This window comes from Pleurodeles waltl, chromosome 5 (assembly GCF_031143425.1).
Source record: "Pleurodeles waltl isolate 20211129_DDA chromosome 5, aPleWal1.hap1.20221129, whole genome shotgun sequence".
Taxonomy (NCBI): Eukaryota; Metazoa; Chordata; class Amphibia; order Caudata; family Salamandridae; genus Pleurodeles; species Pleurodeles waltl.
Window position 1 is genome coordinate 281259851 of NC_090444.1, and position 21776 is coordinate 281281626.

The following is a 21776-nucleotide window of genomic DNA, read 5'->3' on the forward strand; positions in this document are numbered from 1 at the left end:
AAGGGCCGGCTCCTGCTATGTCCCCGGTTGCCCATCCCGAGACATAGCTGTTTGCTCTGACTTGGCGGGAGATTTGACAGTTTCCTCCAAGTCAAAGAAAACATTCTGCTTTCTGCAAGTGGGAGCTGTCAAACAGCTCCTGATTGCAGAAAGTGGAGTTTTCATCTGTTTCCCTGCACAAAAATATGCGTGCAGGGAAACAGGTTAAAACATTGCTCCCGCTAGCAGGGAAATGCTATTTAAAGCAGTTCCCTGCTTGTGGGAGCAATGCCAGCTCCTGCATGATGCGGGGAGCCGGCTAGGTCCGCAAGGGCCTAAAGGCTCCCCCACAGTCCTGTCACTCTCTCTCTCTCTCTCTCTCTCTTCCATCCCATAATGGGATGGAAGGGAGAGTGAGATTTTTATTGCAATGGTCACACCATCCAATTACTTCAAAGCGTCAAACTATCAAGATGTTTGGCGCAAGTATTATAGTTACATTTTGATGGACAGCAGACCAGTGTCACTGCTTGTCTAATGGTAAAGGTCTGCGACTGTCAGTACGTTAAAGGCTCAAATCCTAGTATCTCATGACATAGTTTGTTTTCTAATGTTATGACTGATAAACTTTCCTAGAGATGAAAAACTGAAGTCTTTTCTCTCTCAAAATCTGTGGATTGAATGTCATAGCTAAGTCTGAAAACCGCACAGTAAGGGGTCACTTCTGGCCTAGTGGTTAAGGTCTCAAACATGCATACTGAAGGTTAAGGGTTCCAGTCCGGATGAGTCTTTGGTCATTTACTGCATTAGTTTCGTTTCAACTATACATTTAGGTTACATACTGAAAGGTGATATCACTTTTTTAATTGACAAACGCATTTTTCTTTTCAATTGGTCTGAAATTATTTAATTCTAATTGTATTATTCATCAAAGCCTAAAAAAGCTCTCTCTCTCCCAATTTCTCTCTGTCTCAATGTCTCACTTTCTCTCTCTCACTCTCTCTCAGGGTTGGGTGGTTATAGGGGAATGGCAAACCCCACTGTGCATGGACAGAGGCTGTGCGCGGCGCAGGATTGGGGGAGTTGTAGGGGTTGGCCGCAGGCCACGCAGTCAACCCCCACTGTGCACAGCCAGAGGCCATGCGCGGCAGTAGTTGGAGTAACATATAGTAATGAAAATTACTTTAAGTTAAAAATACATAGAATTTCACTGAAAAAACAAAGGTTACTGGACATTATAGTTAGGAAATAGAATTGAAAAAAACATAGAAATTCACTTAAAAAAACAAAGGTTGTAGGGACATTATAGTTAAGTTCTGAATTTACTCGTACAAACCTTAGAAATTCACCAGTTATAGTTATAGTTATTTCAAGTAACTATACCTCGTGCCGTAAGGTAACTATAACTTGTGCCCTCGCCATGCATTGATAATTACCCTAGATATTACCGTAATCATGACAAATTTTATAACATCATTGATATCACTGTAATATTTGTTGTAAAATTATTCATAAAAAAGCTGTGCATCGCAGGGACCCGAGTTATAGATACTTGAAATAACTATAACTGGTGAATTTCTATGGTTTTGTACAAGTAAATTCAGAACCTAACTATAACGTCCCTGTAACCTTTGTTTTTTAAGTACATTTCTATGGGGTTTTTTTTAAATTCTATTTCCTAGCTATAATGTCCCTGTAATCAGGAGTTTGAATAGTGGTTGTAGCTGAAGGTGAATTCAGGACCTTCTACTCTGAGAGCCGATCCTACAATTTGAAATGACATGATGATTATTAGTACATCTGAAATAGTATAAGTCTAATAGTAAGTCTCAGCTTTTTTACCCTTGTAATGCATGTTTACAAAATGTGGGAGTTGAACACAACATTGATAAACATGCTATTGTATTCGATATTAAGCAAGAGGAGAGTTAAATACATCTCTGCAACCTGTTTACACCAACAGAATACCACTGGGAGTCCGCCCTAATGATGGCCATATATACATTTGGTACAATACCGCCAAGTAAACGTTGTACTGTGGCAGCAAATTGATCGCCGTCTGCATGGTGGAATTGCTAGTATGACAGATCTACCTCCGCCATGACTAACACTATTTTTCCCACTCGATATATAAATAGGATGGGAGATACTCTCCCATGCTGAATGGGCAGGTTTAAACCTTCGTTGTGGCGGACAGAAGGTCCCACTGCCCAGATATAAATCAGCTCCATAGTTGACAAAATTGGTAAACTTGACTGTGACTCCGCTTACCAATTTCTTGACTTTTGCATATCACTTGAATCATGTGTGTTAGTTCAATAGTCCAAATATAAGAATAAAACTTAACTTCCAGAATGCAGTGATATCTTAATTTAAAACTCAGAACTGAAAATGTTTGTCCTTGTGACATGTTCCAGCTTGAGATACCTAAATGTATTAAAATAACATGTATCAGATCAAGAGAAGCAATATTTATTAAATGAATTTGATAGGCATGGGTAGAACTTACATTGTTATGAGTAACTCGATAGATGTTGTGATTTGTTGTCTAAATGCAAGGTCACAACTGTTTGATTGAATTTCCTGAGTTGTGTTCAAGAGAATGTTCTGCCAGAGTGAGTAAGTCCTCGACCCTCAGGCCTGATCACCACTCCCCCTGCCGTTACACTCTTCCGCTTGCTGCTCTTCACAGCAGCTCAGGAATTGAGCGCTGCTCGTGCTTCCACTTGCTCCCCTCAGTTCGCGTTCCCGGTTGCCCTACAACCTCTTCCTTTCCTTGCATAGCCGCTATTATTTAGGGTTGTCTTAGCAACCACTTGCTTCCCTGACCCTGCGTCTCCCTGACACTGCTTCCTCCCACCTAGCCACTCCAGCCCTGCCCTCCTGCCTCCCATCCAACCCCACCCGCCTCCCAGGACTATTTTATGGAGGCCACTGTGCAACCCCTATAAGCATTCCTAGACCCTCAGGCCAGGTCACCGCTCCCCCTGCTGCATCGCTCTCCCATTTGCCGTTCTCCACCATGACTCTGGAATCCAGCTCTGCATGCTCTTCCACTTGCTTGCCTCAGTTCGTGTTCCCTTGCATAGGTGCTATTGTATAGGGTTCCCTAAGCAACCACTCGCTCCCCTGACACTGCATCCCTCTGACGCCACTCCCTCCCACCTGGTCCCTCCCACCCCACCATCCCACTTCCTGGCTGGTCCCACCCACTTCCTAGAGCTATTTTGTGGAAGCCACTGTGTGGCCCCTACGAGCAGTCCTTGACCCTCAGGCCAAGTCACCGCTCTCCCTGTCACATCGCTCTCCCGCTAACTGCTTTCCACCGCGTCTCAGGAATCCAGAGCTGTTCACGCTTCCACTTACCTCATTTCATGTTCAGAGTTGCCCTAGCAACCTTGCGCTTCCCGTGCATAGCTGCTACTGTTTAGGATTGCCTTAACAACCACTTGCACCCTGACCCCATGTCTATCTGATGCTGCTTCCTCCCGCCTTGCCACTCCCGTTCCACCCTCCTGCCTCCCAGCTGGCCCCACCAACCTCCCAGGACTATTTAAAGGAAGCCATAGTGCGGCAGAACGGCCAGCATGCCGGCGCCACGCAAAAGGCAAACCCATCTGCACCCGTCTGTGCCTGGACTATGCCCAGCACTAGGACCGCTGGTCCGCACACCATCCGACGCTACACTTTAGAGAAGCTCCTGTCCCTGGACCCCAGACATCGCAACATCAGATACTTTGCATCATCTCCAGACTCAAACAAAGGACGCTTTACCTGCCACCACTCCCACTTTTTCCTGCTACACTGGGCCATCAACCAACACCAGACGCCACAACGCTCCCACCAAGGAAAGTAAAAAGCACCCAAAACCACTCCAATGCATCCTGCTCAACACCCACTCCCTCTGCATGTCATGACTTGAACGCTTCTTACCGCAGCAATCCACCAGTCTCTGCGCACCACCTGGTTTCTTGCTTGTTCAAGATAGGGGCGATCCTTTCCAGTAGCCACGGTGCTGCTGATAATAAAACACCAAGCAGGCTGTAACCTCCAGAAGGAGTCCCAGAGAGAAAAAACCCAGCAGGGAAAAACATCTAATCAAGGAACGCCTGAAAAATAAGAAAATAAAAAATATTGGAGCACAAAAAGGACTGGAACAGAAACTGAAGTCAGGAGAAAAGGTAGAATCCAAATCACGGCATACAGTAGCAAGGAGCACAACCGGAACGGAAGTGTTTGCAGCGCAAGGAACAGAAGACAAACTGTGCTTATATACAGACAAGACAGGAAGTGACATGCAGGAAGTAATGAAGGCACCATCTTGGTCTGGGAAGAGCCACATAAAGGTAAATGGAAAAATAACTATAGTGTAAGATAGGAAGCAAAGCATGCAGGGAAAGAATACAGACTTCTGGGATGGAGAAAATATGGCCAAAGAAGAAACAAAAAGAAAAAAGGGAAAAAAGAAGAGAAGAAGAAAAACTGCAACAAACAGGTAAGAAACATTCGGGCGGTAAAAAGTAGATGCAGTGAGAACTCATTGACAACTCACTTGCTGAATGTCAGAACATTGCATTAGGGTGCTGGAAGCGAGCGTGTGCAAATGCATATACACTAGCCTGCCTGATATTCGTGGCATGGCGTAGTGGTACAGTGCAAGTGTGTGGAACTGATTGCCTGGGATTGACTACACTGCGTGGTGGGGATGCCGTTCACATTGTTTACTATTACGGTTGATATTAAAGTTTACCCTTTCAGTCAGATGGTTGGATTTATAGCCTCATGACTAGGCCCGGATTCCTTTTTTCAAAGAACGTATTCAGTCATTTTATTGCACCTCAAGACGACCATGTATAAAAAGATGCTCAAAACTCTGCAACTTTTAGAGACAGTCATCAGACCCCGTGTCTGTTCTACACTCTCCTGGCCATTGCGTTTAATTAAACAGACTGTTCCTGCTTTGCCAGGTGCCTCTCGTCTTTTATTTATTTAAGGTAAATCCGCATTCGAGCAACAGGTTATATTTCTAAATGTGATATATGCCCAGATTTACATAATATTTGTGTTGTGTTAATGTGTGTGTTGAATACATACTTCATTTACATACATTTGAGTGGTCTGTCTTGTGACGCCCAATGTAGTTGCTGTATGGTAGTGCTGTGCCAATGCTTTGCACATTGCCCCAATGATAAGCCTAACTGCTCTCTGTCAAGCTACCCAAGGGTGAACCCAGATTATGCAGTGAGGGTAATCACCCACCCCCGATGGAAGTGGTAGGTTCAGCTTGGCTAGAGTCTCGCCTCAGCCAACCAGAATGTGCCACCTCTAACAGCAAGATTTTCTGGAACGTGCAGGTGAACAGGGAAGGGTTGACACAACCTTGTTGCCTTGTGGATCACTGGCAGGCCTTATGCATGCGTAGAACACCACACAGGCTGCTCATCTATCAGCAATAGCCTTGAGTGACCATTGGTCATTTATTTATCTCCTTGGACAACACGCGGAGTGAAAAATGGATCGATTATACAGTAGAGGTCAGGTGGAACTCTACATATGCGACTTGTGTGATCACGAGTGCATGTGTGTGTGGAAAGATCCCAGAAGTCACAATACAAGTAGCACTGCTTTTTAACTTGGGCGCTGTTTAATGGACGAGTATTGACACATCTAACTACCAAACATGGGCTGTCAAAATGGCACGTATGTGAGACCATCATGCAGGGCATGCAATTTTTATTATTATTTTTTTTTTTGCAGTTTTATATAGCGCAAACTGGACGCCAATTGAACGCTTGACATGAACGCTGGTTAGATTACGCAAGAACACATTCATTTTTGAAAGACACAGGGAGATTTAGGGCTACATGTACCAAAGTTCGGATTTGCGACTCACAATTTGCGAGTCAGAGCGACTCGCAATTTGCGACTCGCAAATCTGAATGTAGTATAGTGTCACTGACACTAATAGCGATTTGCAAGGGGGGTCGCAAATGCCCACCTCATGATTATTCATGAGGTAGGTCGCAATTTGCGACCCCTTGGGAATGGCGGCCCTCACAGTGATGGTGGCCTGCTGGAGACAGCAGACCACCATGTCTGAGACTGCTTTGAAATAAAGCAGTTTTTATTTTTTAAATGCAGCCCGTTTTCCTTAAAGGAAAACGAGATGCATTTAAAAATCAAGAAATTAAACGTTTTTGTTTCATTTTTTTTTGCCTGCTCTAGAAAAAATGTTTTCAGTGACATTCACAAATTGGGAACCCTTCCCGTTTGCGAATGGGTTAGCACCAGTGTGTCACTGGTGCTAACTGCGATTGTTTTGCGACCACATTCGTGGTCACAAAATAATCATACATGGGACTGCGAGTCACAATTAGGAAGGGAACACCCCTTCTTAATTGCGAGTCCTAATCCTGTTTTGCGATTGGATAAAAAGTTTACTGAGTTGCAAAACTGTGTTTGTACATGGGGAAGTGCATTTTGCACTTCGCAAACAGCCAGATTTGCTGTTTGTGACGTGTAAAATCTTTTTTACATGTGGCCCTAAGTGATTTGCCCAGGATCATAGGATGTTGAGCCTACACGGAGACTGGAATCTGCCTCCCCAGCATCAAGGACGGCAGCTCTGGCCGTTAAACCACATCCCTCTCCCAACCTTTGAGTAAAAAGATGTAAAAATATATGGCTACATCTCTTCGCTTTGCCCCCAGGTGACTGACCAGCTCCGCGTGTTCGGGCAGGCCAAAGTCCTCGGGCATCTTTACCTGCCCCTCAAGTTGCAGAGCCCGTAGCGAGCCTGCGGCACCCTTCCCAGGCACCCTCGTCCTTTGGCCAGGAGTCCCTTGGGCACATGTGTCACCACGGTCCTCTCCCTCCCCTGCCAACAGACCTACGCCCCCTCCACCATCTCCCCTCCCTCCTGTCAACTCGCATGACCCTGTCAAGCGAGCCTTGGAGGGGGCGTGGCCTGCCCGTCCGGCTTCTGCTGGGAGGGGCGGGCCTTGGCGGTCCGGACCAGCAGAGACCGCCCCCTGAAGGGGCGGGACTTCTCTTCTGGCTCCGGAGAGGCTTATGACGGGAGTGGGCGGGCCCCTCTGGCTGCAAAGCTGGAGCCCTGGGCTGTCACCATGCCCGCACCGAGCCGCCCAAAGCACGGTGCCCTGCCCGCCCAGCAGCCCGCATAGAGCACCCTCCCTCCCTCCTGGCGGCTGTGCAATCCTCAGCAGTGTCCTGAGACTGTACGGCCGCAGCAGCTCTCTGGGAGCCCCGGACGAACCAGGACTCAGTGGCCGTGCACCGGCGCTACCCCGGACTCGGCTTTTCTGACCCCGCAGTACTTCTGGGAGCTGTCTGGCTTCATCATGACGGCCGAGAAGGAGAAGAAGAGGTAAGAGCTGCTGCTGGGGCACAGCACCTTTCCTGGGGAGCAAAGCAGCTGGCTGTGCACTGACACTGTCAGGGACCCTTCCTGTGCTGGCGAAATGGACACATATGATTGGAAAAAAATTACACATGAGCCGTTGAGCTTCCATATTAGTGATAAACTTTTCGCGGATTTGCAAGTGTAATGCAGAGATCCGACACCTGCGGGACATTACATAAACGTTTTTTCGGCTGCTCTTAACTAGGTTAAAAGGTCACGACTTGCGTTTGGCTGGGATATAATTTCTGGAAAAAATAACATATCCGAGACGCGCTTCAAAAATCACTGCATGTGATTTTAATACCAGTTATATTCTCTTTAGATTTTCTTTTTTCATTTATATTGGCTGTGCGTGTTTACTATTTATTGCCTTTTAGTGTTTCAGAATATAGCTCAACGTCTCTTTAGCAGTGATGTATGTCAAGTGCCCATCTTCCGTGTGCACTGGTTTGCATGCCGTTTTGGGGGGCTGTATGAGTTATCTGTGGTGTATATGTACCCACTATCTTATATCTGCATCTTATGTTTTAGATTTTCTTGGACTGTATTTATTATGAGGGCATTCTGTGCGCTGCTGCACTATCTTACTCGAGTTCTTTAAGTTTCCAGCCCCCCCGTTAGGCTGCCTGGACAAGCTTCCATTTTTCCTGTTGTGTGCGGTGCTTAGTGTGCTCCGGGTGGGTTATGTGCTGCAGTTCGACAGAGCTCAGTTCACACAGCTGCCGCGTTGTCGTAGCTGCGCAGGGAGTCCGTGGGAAAGTGTCGGACTTGTTGCAGCCCTGAGGCAGCCTGGGGCCGGAGCCGAAATGTAAAGTGAAGAGAGCCAGCTCTGGGCATAGGTGGGCTGGGAGTGCTTTTTGCGCCCCTGGACAGGCTCGCACCATCAGACCGGTCTCCATGGTGGATTTGGTTTAGAGGGTGGATGAAACGGGAGTTTCTCTTTGAGTCCTTTGGCAGGTTGGCACCACCGTTCCGGTCTCCATGGTGGAGTTGGGGGGCGGTGAAATAGGACTTATCTTTGAGCCCTTTGGGCAGGCTCGAACATCGGGCCGGTTTCCGTGGGGGACTTCTGTTTGCGCCCACGGACAGGCTCGCACCACCGGACTCCAGTGGGGCTTTGGAGGGGCGGGGGTGAAACGGGAGTTCTCTGTGAGCAGGCTAGCACCACCGGACCGGTCTCCATGTGGGGATTTTTTTTTTTTGGGGGGGGTAAAATTGGAGTTCTCTTTGAGCCCTTTGGGCATGCTCGCACCACGGACCGGTCCCATTGGAGAGTTCTGGTTGCGCCCCTGGACAGGCTCGCTCTCCGGTCTCCATTGGAGTGCTGAGTGCCCGACGGGCATATGATTGCTACTGCCCCCCGCCCTGCCAGTGCACAGAAACATTAATTCTGCTGCCCAGAGAGCGTTAAATAGGAGGTGACAGACTGAGATCAGTTATTCATGGAGCAGCCCTAATCTGGGTGACGATGAAAGCTGCCTAGTTGTGGTTTAAGGGGTTTGTTCTCTTAAATTTATGCCGTTTAATCCCCGTGCTTTACAGTACTTTGGCGCACTCTGTGATGTCACTGTGACGCCGCCAGCACCTGCAGGAGTTCGTGTCAGCAAAAAAAGATAACGTTTTCCCGTGCGTGTTGCATGGGTGTTGTGGCGGTCCCCGAGTCACTCAAAGGAGGGGGACTCAGACAGAGCTCCAGCGACCGTTCCCGCCCCTGTTCTGGGGGACACGTCCTCCTTTTTTCGTGAAGTTTTCTGAAATAGCAAGAACCTGTGTTACCTAAAATGCAGCCCATTTTACCGGCGGTTTTGCTAAGAACCAATGAAAGGTTTACAAGTTTAAGAGTCTGCCATAGTCTCGAGGATCCGTATTTCTTTGTATGTGATATCTTGTTATTAGAGCTATGAACTGGGCTCCTGATTGTGACTAGCCAACAACTTGAAATGCATATCATCACGCATAATTGTGAAATATGAGCGTTTAGAAGTATTTTTGTGAACGCCATGTGTATTTCCCTAGTGCAATTCACATGTATCTTTTCCATATAAGGTCTGACGGTAATTGAGCAATGACAATAAAGAGATGACTGGAGGGTCAACAATTTCCAGCACATAAATGGGACTCTTGGTTGGTGTATTGGTAACCTGCAGTTTACAGCGAGAAAAATGTACTGAGTTTTATTAATATATACTCTTTTGATGCTAATATTGAAAGCGAGAGATGACCCTCATCTTGAGAAATGTGGTTGTCTCCAGCTGATGTATGCCAGCTGTGCCCCTCTTTAGAAATGTCATTTATTGTAAAACAGGCAGAATTGCATTAGTTCAGCTACTTGGTGGTGATTTCCTATACATTTATTTGCGTCCCCTTGTTTATTTTCATGGCTCGATGGGCAAGCCACCCACCTCTGAAAGCAGCCCCCAGCATGCATCTTACCAACCCCCAAACTCCTGATGGTTTTCCACAGTTTAGTAATAGGTTCTATGTTTGCACTCTGCCCTAGCTAGGTGATAAGGCCAAGGCCTGTGATCAGCACAGGCTGTTGGTCTGTCCTGAGATGGTAGTTTGTTCCAGTCTGGTTTGTGCCTCTCCCTAGGTGGACTTCTGTTTGGTAGATAATCACGATAGTGGTGTTCCCCTCAGTGTCTGAGAGATGCTGAATTGTCTAACACAGGAGATCCTGTGGCAGAGCACAGATCATTACTTGTGTGTGGTGTGGTTGAGCTGGGCGCACAGGATGTACTGTGTTAGTGAAAGCTCCATGATGTGCCGGCCTCCATGTAGAGAAGGTACCCGCTATGCCTCTTAACAGTCGCACTACACATAGTCTCATTTAGAGGGACACAAGGACATAGTATGCATGATCTCATTTGCATTGTTTGTTGTCAAGGGAAATTGAAAGGAAACTAAGGAGTTAAAACCTTTATTTTCAAAATAAATAGTCAATGTCTTTGGAAATCAGGACTTCCCTTCTGTAGTAGAGGGATGTGTGATGACTGGTTTCAGAATTTGGGATGCAGGTGCCTTCACCTTCTTAATTTTTAGCACGGATCACAACATGAGCCAGTCATATTAGGCACGCACTCATGCACAGATTGAAAAAAGTGTATGCAAATAGAACCCGTTGCACACTTAGACTCTGGTTACAGAATTGTACAGCACAGTGCGCAGTCCTGGTGCAAACTTCAAATGCTTCTACTGCAGGCTAAGCTACTGTTTAAAGTACTCTGCCTGGCTTGTTAGCCAGGTCATCTGAAAGTTCCTACTTGTCTGTAACTGAGGGTGATAAAAATCTGTCCGTGTAGAATCTTCTCTGATTCTTACAGATCTTCTCCTGAAATGACTCAAGTGCTGCAAAAATAATCTTCTGTTGCACCCAGAAGGACATCCACCCTTTCTGATTTTCAGAACAAACTAAAACCTACTCAGCTGTTTCCAGCGGTTTTCGTGACTGTTTATTCGTCTCCTGAGTTAGCAGTGTGAACAAATGGAGAGATTGTTTTGTTAATATTCGATTTCGGTTTGTTTATTTCGCTTGTATTGCACAACAATGCACAACGTAATTGATTCCAGTAACAGAGACAATTAAATGGAATACATGCCAGCATTAATAAGGGTGTGAGATGGAGGCTCTGGTGCTAAAATGGTCTTATAGTTTAGGGTCAAGTTACAGTGTTGAGATTGCACAGTTGCAAGGGTTACATAGTTGAGGCTGCACTGTTGCAAGGCTTACAGAGTTGAGGTGGCAGTTGGAAGAGTTACTAAGTTGAGGTTGCAGAGTTATAATGGTTACATAGTTCCGATTGCACAGTTGCAAGGTTTACGTAGTTGAGGTTGCATATTCACAGATGTTACATATCTACGGTTGCACAGTTGCAAGGGTTACATAGTTGAGGTTGCATATTTTACAGATGTTACATAGTTACGGTTGCACAGTAGCAAGGGTTACATAGTTGAGGCTGCATTTTTACAGATGTTACATAGTTATGGATGCACATTTGCAAGGGTTACATAGTTGAGGTTGCATATTTACAGATGTTACATAGTTACAGTTGCAAGGTTTACATAGTTGAGGCTGCATATTTACATATATTACATAGTTACGGTTCCACAGTTGCAAGGGTTACATTGTTGAGGTTGCATATTTACAGATGTTACATAGTTAAGGTTGCACAGTTACAAGTGTTACATAGTTGAGCTTGCATATTTACAGATGTTACATAGTTACGGATGCACATTTGCAAAGGTTACGTAGTTGAGGTTGCATATTTACAGATGTTACATAGTTACAGTTGCAAGGTTTACATAGTTGAGGTTGCATATTTACATATATTACATAGTTACGGTTCCACAGTTGCAAGGGTTACATTGTTGAGGTTGCATATTTACAGATGTTACATAGTTAAGGGTGCACAGTTATAAAGGTTACTTACATAGTTGAGGTTGCAGGGCTGCAATGGTAAACTAGTTGAGGTGCAACAGTAATAAGTGTTGGTTAGTTGATGTTTAGCACTTAATAATTGTTACATAGTTGAGGTTGAGATTGCTATTAAAGTGTTACATTGCTGAGGTTGCACAGTTACAAGCAGAGATAGGCGAACCCCTGAAATCGCGACCCTGTTGCCTGGCCCAACTCGAGGTCCTCTTGGACCCACAATTCAAAAGCGAGCTGAGCTTTCATGTGGCTTCTGTCTGTCACCCTCGCTCTAACCGCATGTGCTGAGAATTAAAGAAAAAAAATAACCGTTTATGTGAAACATGAAAGAAGAGAGATACCCATCTAAGTGGCTAAATGACACAACGTGATTCAAGAAAACTAGGAATTTATGTCAACTTTCCTGTTTAACCAAATTGTGAGATCTTTGGCTAACATTTTATTTCCATTTTGCTCAAGATTGCAGTTGAAGGTAGTTTGCAAGTTCTGGCTCCGTGCAATACAATCATATCTTTTGTTTGATAAATGGACTACAGTGTTGTTGCATGAAACAGTCGACCATTTATAAGTCACATATAGCAACTACTTGTCTCTTAATTCACTAATAGCATTGTGGAATGAATATTTTTGAGTTTATGTCTAAAAGCAATCATTTTTAATAAATGCTTCTCATATTTATGCACTCAGCTTAAACACTTCCCCATGTTAAAGAAATATTTTTACGTTAGAACAGACTTTTCATATGGTGTTTGTTACACTATTTACGTGCAAACATTTTCAGCGCTAAGCTCGTCCGTGGGCTCTTACAGCCCAGCCACACCATTGGCTCAGCTTTTGCTAGCCTCTCCCTCTTATTTTGTTGGCTCGCCCACACCTAGTTACAAGTGTTACCTAGATGGGGTTGCCCAGTGATGATGGTTACATAGTTGAGGTTGGAGTTATACGTGTTACATAGTTGAGGTTGCACAGTAACAAGGGTTATGTCGGTGAGGTTGAACAGTTACATGCGTTACATAGTTGAGGTTGCACAGTAACAAGGGTTATGTAGGTAAGGTTGCACAGTTACATGTGTTACATAGTTGAGGTTGCAAAGTAACATGGAAATGCGGCTTGTGCTGCCATAGCTAGGAAGGTATAGTTTGGACCTTCTGTAGTTGGCATTTGCGAGTCTGAAACTACATCATACAGGCTGTGCATAACTAGGCAAGGATATGACTGCAAGACAAGGATACATTTCCATTTTCATGTATTGACATGAATTTTTGCACACAGTCTCATTCGTTCAGACAAGGGCCTACAGTTTAGGAAACTAAAAAAATAAATCAAGTGGTATGTCTCATATTTTTATTTAACAACCGCTAATTGTGTTTCATTTGGAAACTTGGCATTTTTTGGTTAATTTTCTGTTTCTGTTCTCAGAATTTGGTCCCTCCCACTTCAACAAATTGCATGAGCGATGGCCACTTTATATTTTATTGACTCTCATCCCAGTGCATTCAGAGAACTACAGTTGAACTTTTCTCCAATGAAGTACGATTTTATAACACAGTGAAACTGCAAATATATGCACTTCATAAAACGTATTGTTATAATGGTCATTTTACTGTTATTATTTCTAAAATCCCGACTGGCGCCCTTTTTATCCACTAAAATCGGATTGCTGATTTGGAAAAGTAGGCCCCAGGGCGGCTTCTGATGTGTTCGTTGTGTCGCTCAGATGAATGTGATTTAATACAGTATTTTTCCATTCCGAGTGAGCCATTGGCCGCTCCGCACTACCTCATATTTTGTTGCGCATCTACATTACTGGGACCTTAAAGAACTTTTCCTATTCGGTATGTGGTGACCCTTTGCTGGGTGGCACAGACCCCGCGCTAATCCTTTAATACTGATTGCGAAGCAGGTTATTTCATGCCTGCTTCCAGAACTGCAACCCCTGTGCGCGCCTTGCATCATAATTAGTCCTCTGGCAGCAGTAACTAAGCTGCAGTGAAGCTCCGTTTCTTCATTTCACTTTTCTCTTCTTGATTAACCGATGCGGTACTTCACGCGCCACGCACGCACGCAGAGCCCACGGAACCGCCTCGCGCGAAGGCTGATTGCTGCCCGTGTTCCCTGATCTACCGTGGGGCTCTAATTATATGTTTTATGTTATCCGGTTACGAGGAATGCTTTAAATGTTCCGTCCTGCATGCTTCGAGTACTTGTACTTGCTTTGTTTGATAAAGAAAGTACCAGCACTCTTCAGTGGGGATGCATTATTAGTAATGGGAGTGTACCAGCGCCCCAAATCAGGGATGCATTACTACCATTGAGAGAGTACCAGCACTTCTCAGTGCACTGCTACCTATGGTAGAGTACCAACGCTCCTCAGTGGGGATGCTTTGCCAGTGGGAGAGTACCCACACTCCTCACCGGGGATGCATTAATAGCAGTGGGAGAGTACCAGTACTTCTCAATGGGAATGCACTGCTACCTATGGTAGAGTACCATCACTTCTTAGCGGGGTGCATTACTACTTATGGAAAAGTGACATCGATCCTCAGCAGGGATGCATTACCACCAATGGGCGAGTACCAGCACTTCTGATTGGGAAGCGGATACTCGTGAGTAGTGCCCTCATGCACATTTCTCTATCGTTAACGCCTTTATTGAGAGTAAAAACTGACTTAATATAGAAATTCATATAAAAATCATACTCGTGTGAAATATCATACGAATATCGTAATTTATGTTGACAGTCATTTTGTCGAACCTGGACGACTTGCCCCTACTTCACTTTGACCTTCTGATCCGCGGATACTCAAAGAGAGGCCCCGCGACACCAGGCTATCCAAACAGCTGCCGTAGAAAGCAGTGCCATTACTTAGTTCTTCCAAAGCTTAGACGTGACCCTTGCTTAGAGTGTAAAGCTGGACAGGCCGCAAGCCTTAGTGCAAGCTCTGTGGGTTAGTTTTCATACTCTCCTTCACTAACCAAAGCAGCATTTTACCTTAAGCTACATGTGTGCACTGGGCGTTTATACTGAGTTCTGTCCTTCGGTTGACTGGATCTACTTCCGGGTATTAGGTCCTTTCATGTACCACGTCTTCCCGAAGCGTCCTCTTCAGGTGTTCCCAGTGTGCAGCCCCTATGCCTGGATGCTATGCCTGTGAATGTCTTCTCTGTGATTGGTAGGTAGGCGGCAGCAAACTCTTATTCACTCTGTCCTCCTGCGGCGAGTGTCAGTTAAAAATGTCAGGGTTTAATCCCACTTTTAAACCCTTGTGCGGGAACCAGGTCCTCTTTCTCGTGCCATGAGACCATTTCGTTTAACAGTTTCACGACTAAACTAATTTACTTCCACACTACTATAGTGCAGACCTAACTGACTTGCTGAAATCAACTCCTAAACCACACGCTGTTCTCCTTTATCTAATTGTTGCCCTTTGATGGCACTTTATGTGGTCGCTGGGAGCGCTTTTAAAATTGCAGTGCTCCCTCCACTACTCCCTACTTTTATAAACTTTCTTTGGAATAGCAGTACTCGTATTCCATCTGACATTTCCTGTGGCATCTTCTGTTATGGACTAGAATTTGCCTCAAAAGAAAGGTATTGAAGGAAGCAGGGGCGGGTGTTTTAAGTGACAGCTCTTGTATGTAACTGAGCTTGATGACACTTTGACCTTAGCAACGCTAGTCTACAGGCTCACGAGCACAAATTAAACTGTAACACGCACGAGCAGGTGGAACACCACATTTACTCCTCAACTGATGCGCCTTCAAAGGGAGATAAGAATTTCAGGAGCCTGGGGGTGACAGCCCCGGAGGGAGCCTGCAGCGCGCCCTCTGGTGGCGGGAGGCCTCGGTCCAGGAGGGTCCTGGACGCAGAAAGCACTCATGTCAGACGTGGACGGTGCAAGGATTTTTTTTTTGCCCTGAGCAATTTGATATTTTGCAGTTCCCTTTCCTGGCAGTGAGGCAGTCATTTGTTGTGTCAAAATGGCGTCTCTGCTGGTATAGCACAGGGCGGCTGTTTAGTTTTGCCTTGACATAAAGCTTTGGAGGCCAGGAGAACTGACAGTGCATGGTCATGGCGCATTGCAAGTGTCAGTTAAGCATATATGTTATTTTCTTTTTTCATAGGTACCAGAATTTTATTAAAAGGGAACAAACATGGATTGCCAGATATTATCATGGTTTAGTTAAGCCACTAAACTTGCCCTGCAGTCTCATTCATTCATAAGGTGTTGCCTAAGTGCACAGGCACTGCTGCTTCCAAGATATATTATTTACTACAGGGGGCTTGGAACTCACCTTTTGCTTACAATTGGTTGGCTTCGTTGTCACTCTTTATATTGCTACCTTCTAATTGTCCAGCGCATGCCACTTTCATTTCTTTTTTTGTGTGGAGCATGGAACAAGTACTGATTTATCAAAATACAGCAATGTCCTTCCATTGCTCGTGCTGTGATTTATGTACTTTTTTTCTTTTTCCTTCTTCTTCCTCTTGTGCTGATTGTTCTGTCCCACCTCTTTGTTGTACTTGTTGCTTTTAATTGTCTATGTTGCTTAGAATCTGCCTACCTCTCATTGTCTGTGTTGGTATAATACCTCCCAACCCCGTTGTTGGTGTTGCTTAGAACAGCCCCCAGTCCCCTTTGTCTATGTTGCTTGTAACCCACCTCTGTTATCTGTGTTGCCCCCCCTCCAGCTGCCCTAGGGATGAAAAGTGCTGTGATGCAGGTAATGTTGGGGTGTAAAAGAGCTTTTTTTACTCTCCTTTTGCACGTTCCCTTCCACCCTCCCTCTGTTTGTCCGTGTTACCCGCCACCACCATTTGCCATATTAAAAAAAGCTCTATGGCGCGGTCAGCACTGGGTGCATCATACATCTTTTTTCAAATAGTTATTCATGCTAAACAGTATCCATGCTGCTGTACAACATGGCTAAGAGACATTAGAAAAGCAGTAGCTCTCACATAGGTGAGACCCACCAGCTTTACCAGTGCTCATTTTTACCAGCAGTACTTTCATTTCTTGGAGGGTTGAGCTTGACAAAGCCAGTGATTTGCTAATTGCAGGTCAACCTCATTTCAGCAAACATTGGCATGTAAGCAGCCAATGACATCTACCATGTATACAATATATACTCTCACACTCCTGTTTCCTCAAGTCTCCAGTTGCTCACACAGGCTATATGTATGTTGCCTGAAAGCAGCCGTTCATATGAGCATTTATTGATATCATTAGATCAGGAGCATGGATGTTGCATTACTGCCTCAGCGCACTTCACTGTTTGTTGATAAGAGACGGGCATAAAGTGGCAGCATGTCAGCAGCAACATAGCCCTGGCATGCCGACCTTCTTTAGCGTTGGCTGCAAGCATCCGAGCAAAACATTTGGCCCTGGAACTTATTGTTTTACAAATTAAGCACTGATATTAGAAACCAGTTCAAAGAGTAAACCGGAATCTACTGGAATGACCTCCAGTAAAAGTTTGGGGACATCTTTGAGAATTCTTTTTTAATGTATATAGTGCGCACCACCGATGACACCTCTGATTCTGAACAGTGCTTGGTTTAATTCAAGGTTCATCGATTTACAGTTTCCTTGAAAAAGGAGTTAATAGGTATTTTGGTGCATGTTGTACATTGAATATTATTGTTTTCCCTTTTTTTTTTTTGGTCTTCATGTTATCCCCTTGTTTCACTTAGTGTAACCAAGACCCCATATTGCCAAACAAACCCTCAACAATGAAGCTGCAAAGTTTTCTTGTTGACAACACTGTGAGTCTGGATATGTGGATGTGGTAGTTTGATGATTTTCCAGTCAGTATTTCTAATTTAGTTATTTAGAGTCTTGAATGTGATGTGGTACTATGAGGCCACGTGTTACTCCATTGATAAAGCTGCTGATTTGTATTTTCATGTCGCTCGGAGAAGCTGGACTAGAAGTGTTGTACACTGGTCACACATAGGGCACCTGGGCTTCTATGGTTACGGTAGCGTGAATAAAAACTGTTGAGTGTAGAGTGGCCAGTGGAAAACTAGATGAGCAGTAGGTTTTTAAGAAGGAGGCGGTGTTTGGGCCTATCCTCATCAGTTTCTGTGTTGCTGATCAGTATGGGCCCAGGTATGCTGCAGTTGTCCACCCTTTGGAAGAGATCTGAAGATAGTATTGTTGGTTTGTAGAATGATGTTGATTTGAAGTCTGATGAATGGGTGTTGGATAGGTAAACGCATCCTATCAGGACAAATAATCTAAATCTTGGGGCAGTGATTTAGATATTAAATAGTGGTAAGTAGAACTTGGACCTGGAAGCAATGAAGCTATAATGAGTGATAGTTTGACCGCGTGCACAATCACATAGAAGGGCAAATTGGTCATCTGTGTACTTGGGTCTGGCCACTTGGCATAGCCTAGTAACCTGGAGCACTACTTAATCTGACAACTCTCCTTCATACACTTCCAGGTCAGCACGCCACCATGACCCCACTTCTTTCCTAGCACACTGCTATTGGTTGAGAGCCAGCCAACTGTAATGCAGTATGCAGGAGACTGAGCGAAGCTTGTTGAAAAGAAAGATCAGTTACAGCACCTTGATCCCTGGTAGAATACTGGCATTAGTGGATGGGGCCTTCCCTCACTTGTGGCTGTGAAGTTTGGCTCTGCACTTACCTATCTCAGGCAGTTCTGAAGCTACTCTGGACACAGCTGTGCAGTGCAATTTAGTCCTCAGTCCTGCTTGCCTGGAATCCTAGGAAAAGAACTGAGAAAACAGTCTTTATTAATCACTGTCAATTCCAGGTAGTGATCCCAAGCAACAATAGCAAGACGTCATGATCAAAACAATCACAATTACGTCAAAATCAAAAGATGTGGCCTTCTTAAACGTGGCTCCGTAACCAAAGGGACTCTCGGCATGTGTTTCCTAGAAACCACATCATCCGCATTGCACGGAGAGTCTCCAAAAGGCCAAGCATGTCTATGAATGTCACATTTCCTTGGTAGACGTCTGTTTGGGAGGATTCTAGCTGTTCCGCCTTTTGTTTGGTGACTATGGGGGTTATTACAACTTTGGAGGAGGTGTTAATCCGTCCCAAAAGTGACGGTAAAGTGACAGATATACCACCAGCTGTATTACGAGTCCATTATATCCTATGGAACTCGTAATACGGCTTCCATAGGTAAATCCGTCACATTTGGGACGGATTAACACCTCCTCCAAAGTTGTAATAACCCCCTATGTGACTTAAGTATCAGACGACCATGTATGTGATTTCTTAGAAATGTAGAATACCAGATTGTCGCCCAGTTACTTCCTAACGCAGACTTCACTCTCTTTGCAGCAGTCGATGATGGATAGCTTAAGGTGCTCGGATTCATTGGTGATTTCGGGCAACATGGCCGCCCTTCTTTGAATATACCATTAACGGACGGCCGTGCGTCCCACAATACATGCAAGAGTAAAGTGGTCGTTAATATGTTGCACTTAGGCACTCCACTGAAGAGCAGGGCACGAGCAGCTGTTTTTAAGCCACTTACAGGATGAGATAACGATCTACCCTGCTCTCACGTGTCTTGGGAACAGCCTCCTGTTAGTGCCCCGAGACATTCACCCCGAGCTGCGGGGATCGCTTCAGATTCCACCTGCATTGCTAAAACGTGTTACAGTCCTGGCTCATTCACTGTACTCCGGGCTTCAGTCCTCTCTCTAAAGGGATATATTTTCTAGTCGGAGAACGGAAAGAGCCCCTAACTTTTTTGTTCATTGGGCGACGTGACACATCAAACGCTTCCAGCTGTCGCTTCAGTGGACACTGCTTTGTTTTTTTGTCAAGGAGCAATGTTGCTTTAGTTCCTTTTCATGTGTGATCTTCGGTCAGTGAAGTGCCCCGGTACTGAACTGTCGGCGGCGCATTATTCTGCCAAACCAGCGCTTTTCTTTGTAGCACCTCTGCGCACCTTCAGAAAACAAACCACCATCCCGGGATTCACTGTCTGCGGGGCTCTGGCGCTTTCACATTCTAACGTCACTGTGTACTCTCTAAAGACAAGGGCATCCCTCCTTGCACTGCACGGTAAACGTGTTATCTTAATTAAATATGAAAATGTTGAGTAATGTTACATTTTCCCATCCTCTGGACACCATTCGGGTTCCAATCGACGCTTTCAATTTACTTCCCCTTTTGTCATTAATTGCCAAAGGCCTTGGGTTGGTTTTGGTTACCGTCTTGGACATCGACCCTGTTACATTGATAATTGCACTATTGATGATACGTTTGACTGCAAGCAAACTTCTTTTTCCTTTTGTGTCTCTCCTTCGTGCTGATGCTCATGGTGGCTGTGGCGCTTTGAATCGGTTCACTTATGTCAACTCTTTCACTTTTCATTTTCAATTTAAGTCACAAGAAATATCCAGTTAGGAACTTACAATGCTAACAGCTCTAACTGGAGCAAACGCAAGACTGAAGCCCCACTGCATTGCAAATGCTTGTTGGCACTGTAATTGTGCTGCACTTTACTGTGTAAATAGCCTTTGTTTTGTGCCAGTGTGTAAATGCGCCTCAGTTGCCTATTTTTAGAACACTGAAGGATAATGGCGGTCAGTACTCCTCATAGCTTTTTTGATTCCTGTAGGAAGAACGGAAAAAAATCAGATAATTATTCAATAGATTTCGAACAGCTGTAAAAAAAATCACCCAGATGTAAAATCACTTTAGAAATAAAAAAACAATCCATCTGGGATTTTTGATTAAGTTTGCATCAATAAATTGAATGTTCTATACATTTGAGTAAGTCCTATAAGAACCTTTAAGGTTAATACCCATTATATTTTTTCCACTGATATTTTGTGTTTAATTTTCCTTATGATAGGCTTGAACGTTGGCACGATATTATATACAGGGCAAAACTGCCGCCTAGTAATGTGTGTGTGTGTGTGTGTGATCCATCTGAGACAATATTACAGAAAGCAGGCTGTGATGGGAGGGAGGGAAAGACTAGGCAAAACAGGGTAGAGCTAAATGATATATATTTACATTAGAACTTGTTACACATTTGGGTACAACAAATACAGTGTTTTGGCAGAATTACATAGATTTTGATCAAATACTGGTGCCAGAATTAGAACATGCGTCTCAAGATCCTCAGTCATCAAATATACAGTATGCAGAAGCCAAAACTGCTATGCAGTGGTGGACCAAATTGTGTGGTAGATTTGACCGAATTGGTTGTCAAATAGGGGCATATTATGTGGCCACAAAAGCAAATGATGCTATACTTTGTGAAATGGAGGTAATGTAGTTCATTTTGTGGTATTATTGTCTAGCCATTTTGACTTGTTAAACACTGATACAAAATGGGGTCCAGTGCTCTAACAATACGTAGGCTTTGCAAAAAGTATTAAACAATACACAGCGGATCGCATTCAAAATGTTATTCACCAACATATAATACTTTGGTGTTGCGTGAAAGCACACAAACACCATTTTATTAAGATTGTCCTTTCTGCTTACCAGAGAACAGCAGATTTTCTAAAACATAAAATGTTGCACGCAGTAGAAACAAGCAGATCTTTGTACACTTTCTGTAATGAAAGTATGGTTCATTTATTAGGTACATTCCAATCATGTCCTAAGAATGTTTGCTCAGTTTTGTGCTTTCTGTTACAAGAAAGGACCCAAGTAAGCACCACTTTCATTTAGAAACAGTCGCGTAGAAAAGTGTGGTGTATTTCGCCTTTATCCTGTAAGTGTTTCATCACCAGTGACTTAAGGATCAAATATTAAAAACCTTAAAATGAGATGTAAAATGTAGCATTCTTTTGAAGTCCAAAAGCAAGCATGAAAAACTGCTGCTTTCGAAACAGTGCTTGTTAAGTAAACACGAGTTTGTGTGAATGATGAAGCAAAGTATTTTTGTGACCAGAATGGATTCATTGGTCCGACCATTTTGGATT

General features: G+C 44.4%; 1 protein-coding gene across 2 annotated transcripts in view; it reads left to right on the forward strand.

Moving 5' to 3' along the window:
• The first annotated feature begins 7075 nt into the window (after positions 1–7075).
• EPAS1 (endothelial PAS domain protein 1) overlaps positions 7076–21776 on the forward strand; it is a 250024-nt gene continuing 235323 nt past the window's right edge. Inside the window, exon 1 of one of the 2 annotated variants that reach the window (XM_069234018.1) lies at positions 7076–7366. In XM_069234018.1, the coding sequence (XP_069090119.1) occupies positions 7341–7366 (26 nt within the window). In that variant the 5' untranslated portion in view covers positions 7076–7340. The remainder of the gene's footprint in view (positions 7367–21776) is intronic. The other variant, XM_069234016.1, reaches the window with a different exon arrangement.